The sequence below is a fragment of the Cyprinodon variegatus genome, unplaced genomic scaffold (genome assembly GCF_000732505.1).
Source record: "Cyprinodon variegatus isolate N-32 unplaced genomic scaffold, C_variegatus-1.0 Scaffold322, whole genome shotgun sequence".
NCBI lineage: Eukaryota > Metazoa > Chordata > Actinopteri > Cyprinodontiformes > Cyprinodontidae > Cyprinodon > Cyprinodon variegatus.
Window position 1 is genome coordinate 24,786 of NW_015150775.1, and position 8,807 is coordinate 33,592.

The 8,807-nt window shown below is 37.1% G+C and overlaps 1 protein-coding gene across 1 annotated transcript in view; it reads left to right on the forward strand.

Moving 5' to 3' along the window:
- Positions 1-5,419: 5,419 nt before the first annotated feature.
- Positions 5,420-8,807, forward strand: part of LOC107091051 (thyrotroph embryonic factor-like) — a 14,654-nt gene continuing 11,266 nt past the window's right edge. Inside the window, exon 1 of the mRNA XM_015384772.1 lies at positions 5,420-5,643. Coding sequence (XP_015240258.1) covers positions 5,568-5,643 — 76 coding nt within the window. The 5' untranslated portion in view covers positions 5,420-5,567. The remainder of the gene's footprint in view (positions 5,644-8,807) is intronic.

Genomic DNA, 8,807 nt, shown 5'->3' on the forward strand with positions numbered 1-8,807 from the left:
ATCTCGTTTAGATTTCACGCTCTTCACTTCTGGGTAAAGCAGCTTTTCTATTGGTCTGCGAATGTAACCAATAGAAATCAGTCTGCTGTGCGTTGCCATTAGCAACGGCAATTCTATTGGTCCATGGGGACACCACCAGAATGTAGAGGCTGAGATCTGTAAAGAATGCAATAAAACTGGATTCCAAATGAGATCTTTTTTTTAATAATGTGGAGAAAAAAAAGACTGAAACCATGAAACTTAAAGAAATTTTTTTTCAGATAATAAAATTTAAAAAATAAATAAATCTGATTAAATTATTTGGAAAAAAAAAAAGCAAACTAAAAATATTGTTTAAGTTTTTGCATATACTTTATAAATAGAAAACAAAAAAGCAATTTCTCAGATTTTTTATTTTTATTTTTTTTTATGTGTTCTTTGTTTTTAATAATATTGGAACAAATTTCTCTCCGTACTTGGCGTTAGCCTTAAGCTGGAAAAACTTAGGCTACACATAAAACACAATGACCGACGTCTCAATATATAAAGATGATTATTTTTATGTTTGTTGGTAAAAAGTTGAAATATTCAAGTGTTCAGAAACTCTCTCCTGCAACCATCAGTTGGAAATTTAACGTTCTTGATCCGACCCAAATAGTTGGTCCCTGTTAGGTCAGAGGGGCGCCACCGGATCAGTCTTCTTCACCTTCTGGCCCCGAGACATGGACGGATTCACACCGCATAACGTGCCTAAAAGATAAAAAACACACTATCATGTGACACAAACACCCATGCAGAAACGCACATACACCCCACAAAAAAAAACCAGACAGGAAACACGTTGCCATCTTATTTTAGCCTTTTAAAGTAGACCTGAGAAATCATGAGCGTATGTCTTTATTCAGTGACGCGCATATTATACATACATATAATATACATACATACTAATGATAAATGATAACTTAGCAGTTAAGCTTAATAAATATATATAACCTGGAAACTTGTATTGATTACATAGATAAACTTCTTGTTATTGAGGTTTTGCTATATGACATGTATCGCTTAATTAGATGATTATAGTATCTTTTTTTTATTATGATTTTATTTTAAGATTTTCTTTTCAGTAAGTGTGGGTTGTTCCAGACAGGGTGGATGGACCAGATTTCAAAATAAAAGCATAGATGGTTTACACTGCGACTAGAGATCAAGAGATCGCGTAACTTTATTTTGATATCTATATATAATATAAATAATTAGTATAAAAGTTGATTTCAGAATGAAATAAACTGATTGTGGAGATTTGGTTTAAGGGTTAAAGTTGAAAGATGAGCGGCAGGTTCATGTTAGTTGTTTATCCGGCCTTTGTCTGGAACAGCCCAGGTGTTAGCTTCTTTAAGAGATCGTATTACTATCACTCCTAGTATTATGATGAATATGATGACTATAATAATTGCTATCTATTGACTATTCCTATTTTTCTTCTATATGCTATTGATATATGTATGTTAATTGCAATGTATACCTTTCTCTTTATATATGTATCCATGTACGAATATAATTGACAGTAATTGCGCCTCAGTGTGCTGATGGACACAGAGGCTTGTATACTCCCACATAGCGCCTTATTCATTATACTACACCTATAAGATACATACATAGCCCTATTGTATAATCGTACTCACTATAAGCAGTATATGATACCTGATAACCTATGATGATACTTAGACATCCTTTATGAGGTGTTTTAGATAAGAAACAGTGGCCTGTCTTCATTTCTTTTCTCTGTGGCTGTGAAATATGTGCGGTGATCAGAAATTGATTTTTCTTTCAAAGTTAAAAAGCTCTGAGCCACGCCCCCCAAACGCTCCTCATCTTCTTATTTCAGCTCCACTTCATTTGTTTAACGCCACTTCCCGCCGTAGCGGTGAGCAGGAACTTTGCCAACGGTCATCTTAAAGTCCCAGTAGTTGAATTAAAAAAAGAAATGTAACGCATTGTCTGTGTGACAGTACAGGAAGTTTTGTTTTGGATCTAAGTTTAAATTTCAACCTTTTTTAAAAAAAAAAAAAAAAGAGAAAGAGAAAAAAAAAGCTAATAAAAACTAAAAATGAAGCTGAGTGTTCTCTTCTATCTTGGTGAAATGCCTGAAATGATTGTGATACTCTGGACGTCACTCGTGTCTCATTCTGAGTGTGATGTTATTTTTGAAGGCGTGTGGATCATGACAAACTTTTAACCCTTTATAAGGCTCTTTGTTAAGCTAAAGTATTATTAGAATCCAGGACAAGACTTTATTACCTTTTGCAACATTAAAAAAAATATGGATATTTTGATGGCAAAAATGAATATCAATGTAATAACAAACGGCAACTTGCCTGAATATATTAATAAAAACAACAAAAGTGCTTCTATAAGAAGTTCGTGAAAAACACAAGAGCTTTGAGCATAACCTTAGAGGCATTAATGCTGATACTGGCACTTTTTTTTATTTTATAAACCTAAATATAAATGTTAACTAAGCTTATTAACTTTTTAACTTTACTTTCAATCAGCTTTTTACCTTTTTTTTTTTCTTCACTTAACTTTTTTTCAACTCTTTAAAAAAAATTCAAGGGCTCATCTAATTGGTCAAACGCCAAAATAAGATGTACAGCCATGTAGCAGCATCTTTGCTAAATGGATGGATATAGATCTTGTGCTTCTAGACCTCACTGAGGGACGGGGGGGCTCCATTTGTAAGGGGTATGCAAGTGATTAAAAACAGGCGTGTTGATGGAAGTTTTCTAATTCTTCGTTCTTAGCTTGCTCCCTGTCAAAATCTGTTTCGGGGAAATTTTAAATGTTCTGGTTTATTCTAACAAAAAGCTTTTCATTCTGGTTCGACGATCAGTTCTGGTTCACACGCCTCACTGCTGTCAAATTACACAGATTCACTTCTCCACATGTGACTCAATAGCCTCTTTTCATCGCATTCCTCTCCCTCTGGTTCTCTGCACCAACAAGCACCTCTAAGCCAAGAAACACGTTCTTCGGCAGGTTATCAGGGTAATTTAGTCGCTTTTGTGTAAAACTTAACTGAAGAAAACAGGATGTGAGAAGGTGGGGAGGTGAAGACATTTTTTTTTTCCTTTTTGAAGATAAAAAGACATTGACGCACTCCAGAACTGTCATCTCTGTCTAATCTAGATGTGAAGTAAAAGGAAAAAATAACTGCTTTGTTTTTCTTTTTATTAGATAAATCTAAAAAATATTCCATCCTTGGCTGCAAAGGTTAATAATGATTATCCTTTTAGATCTGGACTTTGCTCCGTTGTGAGACAGGAATGTGCTGAAAGTGGGAAACATCTAAAACACGCAGGGTAGGGTTGGAAAAACACTGGTTTATGATCACTGTGCTGCTAAAAGAACCTCCACTGCTTTTCTGCATCTACTGAATGAGAAAATAATCCCACAGTATGAGGCCCTGGTGTTTGGTTTATTCTGCTTGGGCTGCAGTGTTTTTTTTGTTTTGTTTTTTCCCACTTTTTTAATTTCTTTTGAAAAAGTTATATATGTTAATTGTTATTGCAGTCTGATGACGAGGGTGCTTAAGGGTCCATGATTTTCATTTTCTCATGATTTATTGTTTGCCTCTTAACTGATTGATGCTCTCCTTGCCCAGCATGATGAGCCTCGATAAATGTTTTCACAGATGTGGATTCATGCTGATCTAACCTTTACTTTCATAGACCTTTCACTAATTAAGTGACCCCTGATGGAGGTCAGTTGGGATTTAATTTAGGGGAATCGGTGTAAAGATGGCTGAAATTTAAAAAAAGGAATACTCGGAATGAAAGTTTGAAAACTTTTCCAATTAAATTGTCGTTTTGAGAGTAACTTTGATCTTTTCTTTGATTTAATTTTTTTGGAAAAAAAGTCAAATTTTCTTTTTTTTTTTTAAGTAGATTTCTTTTTTTTTTTACAAACTGCATTGTTTCACATAACACTTTTCTATAGTGTAGTATATATGGTATGGTGGAGGATGTTCTTTTTCTGGGTGGATCATCTCAATAAGTGGTCCTCATAATTGTCAATCATTCTTGTGATATGTTTACGTAAGGCCGTCCTACGTCCCCGTCCCCATTTTAGCTTACTGGCGGTGAGTGACAGTGGAAAATAAGCTTTTTGTGACTGATGCAAACAGCAACTTTTAAACAGAACCGTGCACGAGGAGTAACTGGCTCGTGTACGCTTTTAATCGGTGTTCCCTCTCAGGAGCGGTGTTCTGTCAGATGAACATACCCAGTCAGACCAATACCCATTTATCTCTTCAGTTCTGCATGAAAAGTATACTTTAAAATACCTCAACAGCCATGTATCCAATTAATCATGTACCAAAAAATGATTTAATTACTTAATCTTTGAAGCATATGGCGATCTGACCTTAAATATTTTTTGTTTTTGTACCGGACTAAAGGGATACATGCAAATCTGAGGCCTTGCACATGTGTATTGACTATAGGTATTTGGTCATACAGAACAGTGGGTACAGGGCCATGCATGTGCATTTTTTTTAAGTTTAAAGGGTGGCTTATTTCAAAAAGTTCCAGAAGATCAAAGGCTGACCAATAGAAGTGCATCCATGCTCCTCACTCCAGAGGAAAGCCCGCCCTGAGAAGTCAAGAATTTTTTTCTTTTAAATGCAATTTAAATAGAATGTAAGTCATAAAGCTAAATATATGTAGCCTATATTATTTTTATATTTATTTAATGTGAAACAACTGTTTATTCTGATAACGTATTCTACAAACAGATTTTTTTTTTTTTTTTTACAAGACAATTATTCTGCCAAATATTTCTGCAGGTGTAAGCTTGAGTGTATGGACCCTGTCTGAACCCGCTCTGTAAGCTGTAGGAGTCAAATTTAGCCTGGAGGAGTTTGAACCTCTGTTTCTGCCTGTAAACATGGAGACATTTACAACACTGCATTGATCAGTATAATCCCGACAGGAGCCTTGATTGAAAAGGGTTGATCTAGTCAGTTGTTTTTGCCCCTATGGTGTTCTAATCCATGCATTATCCCAGTTACCTTGGTTACCCCCACACAGCTAAAACAATCGCAGCTTAATTTACTTGTCCAGTTTTGATTAGAGATTACTCTTTATAAACAATCTGTAAGATATTAGTTGTTCTTCTTTTGCATATTCTGTTTTAATAAAGCTTTATTGCGGGACATGAAAGGCAAACAGAGTTTACACGTTTTTTTTTTTTTTTTTTACCCCATTAAGTAATCTAGCTGCGCTTTGTGATTGGCTGTCAAAGCCGTGATGAACACCACCGCGGGCCAATCGGTGCTCGCTCCGTTTATATCCTCAGCAATGCGGGCTGGTGATTGGTTGAAACGGCAGGCTAGGGGCGGGGCTGAGTTAAGTAACTTGTTGACCGGAGTTCAGAGCAAAAGAGGTGGAAAAAGTTTCAGCAGATCGAGTTCAGGTCAGTTTAGGATCGGGACTCCGAGCCGCCGCCTCCTCCCACTGCCTAACCCTGCAGACTGAGGGCTTTTACCCTGATTTATAGACATTTTCTTTACATTTTAAAAGGAGATAAACATGACTACAGAAATCCCGGAGATTTTCAGGGCTCTCCTTGAGCACCCGTTCACTCTCCCAAACTTTGACGATTCAGGTAAGTCTGTGACAGATTTAAGCTGAATAAAAAATACTGCAAAGTTTATCAAACTGGGGAATATGTGAGGAAAAGAGTAGGAATTAAAATAAATGTTTGTTATTTGGAGAAGCCGCGTGTTTGTTGTGTAATTGGGGTCAGCTAAGGGCTCCAACCACCCGCTGGGCTGCAGGACTCTGACCCCCCACAGCTCCAGCCTGGGGGGGAACAATCTTCAGGTGTGGAAGATCAGGTCAGTCCAGTGATCCAGTGAGTTTTCATTGAAACTGGTTGTTTTATTTCTCTGGATCAGTGAGCTTAATCCCTACAAAATAAAAGCTTGATTGGCAAATTTTACATTCTGTGTAAACTATGATTATTTTTCTCCATTTAAAGTTCAAAAGTAGATTTATTTAAGTAAGTGTAAGTGTGCCACGCCCCCTCCCCCCTTTACTGCTTGAAATGAGAGATAAAGTTTCAGCCTGAGCGCTTTTCTCCAGATAAGAGATCATGTGATATCAGTTGCTTTTCTTTAAGTGATTGATTGCTTAGCCTGATAATTATTGCTGAGTCACTGTGTGGAGAGGGTCATCATTAAATTATATCGGCATCAGATGACTGTTTCCACAATGAAAAAAAAAATAATTTTACTTAACTTTAACGTTTTATATCCTGCTAACACGAAACAACTGTGTTAAAGTAACTATATATGATTTAAGTGAATGCCAAAAATGATTGCATTATTTTTTTCAGTGCACTCGTAATTAAAACTCATTATCTAACCACTACCTAGACTATTTTAAATTTTCTATACTTCAGAAATCTATAGAGGATTGTCGAATGCATGCCTCCTCCCTGAATGATTCAGAGATGAAGCATTACTTTGGTAGCTTTAAATACACATTTCTTAAAAAGAAGGAGGTGTTTGTAGGAGTGAGCATTTGGATTATTCATCAGCTCATCGGTTTAAAAACCTGCAGCAGGAACTTATGTCCAGGATATGTGGGATCTGCAGAGATGTTGGCTAACCTTTTGCTTAACCTAAACATGTCCAAAGCTGTTTGGAGGGATGGTGAGCTCTTATCATCCTCTCTTCGAACTAATTATTTATTATAGTTTTATGAATCAGCCAGAAATCACAATGATGGATGTGAATAAACAGACGCGAGATTAGAAGAAGAGCAGAAGCTTCTTATGAAGGTTGTCTTAGGTTGGCCCCTTGGACAGTGTGGTCTCTTCTGGGAGTTTTTCTGAACAGATTGTTTTTAAATTACCAATTTGGCATAATTATTAGGCTCTTTCATTAGTAATGTGTACTTGGAACCAAAACTATTCCCGTTTTGATGTGGTTTCCTGCCATATGAAGTCATTCTGAAAACACATCAGAAGACAGACACGATTCACTAGAAAGAGTAGTCACTGGTTGTCTGACTGCTGTAGGAAGCTAGCAGTAGTCATCCTGAGCTTTCCATCGCAGATCCAATCTTTTATTTTGATACCATTCAATGACTTCTCTTATTCCCCTTTCCCACTGGCCGAAAACCTGTTTAAATCTGGGAAAATTAGTTTTTTATTGGCAGTGGGAACGGCTCACTGACGCGTGTCTACCCGGGTCAAACGACTTGGCAAGCGAACTGCGTTTAAATCGCCTCGGCTCTGATCGGCACGCTGTGGGAAGACCAGAGCTATATATGACCCTCTAAATTACGTGATACCATTGAACACAACAACTCTGTTTACTTTCAATAAACATGGAGCAGCTCTGGTGAGAGAGATTCAGACGGATAATAGAGAGAAACAATACGCCCTGGCTTTGTTACATGTTACTCTCCATTGTTTACCTTCCTGGTTTCTGTCGCACTGGTAAAATCATTAACTCTAACCCAGCGTGATGGCGTCACCAGACAAGCAGCTGCCAGCGAGGGGTTAGACTAGACCGAACGGTGTGAGAACAAACATCATGAGCTGGCCAGCATTGTGGGATTTAGGCGAGCTGTAATACACAAATGTAAAGGTTAAAATGGCGTCCCAGGTTGATTGCGTCATCTGCCTAACTGTTTACCCAGTAAACAAACGGCCGGGAGGGCAGCAGTTATTCAAAGGGTGAACCTTAGTAGAATAAAAAGTGTCAGTAGTTGGTTCCTAAACACCAACCCATTTGTGTGCAGAGTTTATGCTGATCAGCATTTTTTCCCCCCCAAGCACACCACATTCTGTGGATCCTCCCTCAGTCCGCTTCCTTCACATCAGCTGATTTGGTCGACCATTTTCCAGAAAACGAGTTAAGACATACACCTTGTTGATCTACGGTCGCTGATTTTTAGAAGTATTTTTGTTTTCCATCTTTAAAGTGCACCAACACATCTTTACAATGAATCCATCTGTATGCTTCACGTTTTTTTATGTGCCGTTTTAAATAACAGAAAACTGAAAAGTTAACTTTTTAAGGTTTGTGTTTAAACCAATTTATTTTTATGTATTTTTGTGTCATACTTTGCTAAATATGTTATGAAGGTTATTTAAAAAAAAATCATATTATTAAACTTGAAACTGTCAAAAATAAGCTAAAGAGACAAAACTATAAAAAAAAAAGACCATTTCCAGAGGTTTGACTTTCCGCTGGCTCTGTTTAAAGGTGCTTTTCTGACAGGTGAACCTACCATCCCAAATTAATCCAGAACTCCCATTTTGAAGCTATTATAAGAGATGATAAACTCTTGTCAGATAAGCTAAACAAAATGGAAAAAAAACACAACGAAAAAGTTAAAGTAGTGCACTCTTATGCAGAGGTCGTCTCGAATCGTAAACTTCCCAGTTAAAGCCTGACATTAGAGCAATTGTCATCACTGCCTCAGAACATCCAACATGTGTCAACATTTGTTTTATTTATACATACATACATACATGGATACACACATACATAGCCTTAAGCAAGCTTGTGACCTTCAAGATTTGTTAGCACAGATTGTACGTTTACCGACGGACACGTGTCTTCTTGGTGCATAGAGGATAAATGAGCCCCTTTATTACCCCGGGGTTGCATGCCTGTTTGGGGTTAGTCTCATGCTGGTTAAACACATACCAACCATACATTCACACGGCACATACATGAACTAAAATACTCATCTAAATGTCTTCCACATTTAGATACAGCAGACATTTAGATGAGGTGTGTGTGTGTGTGT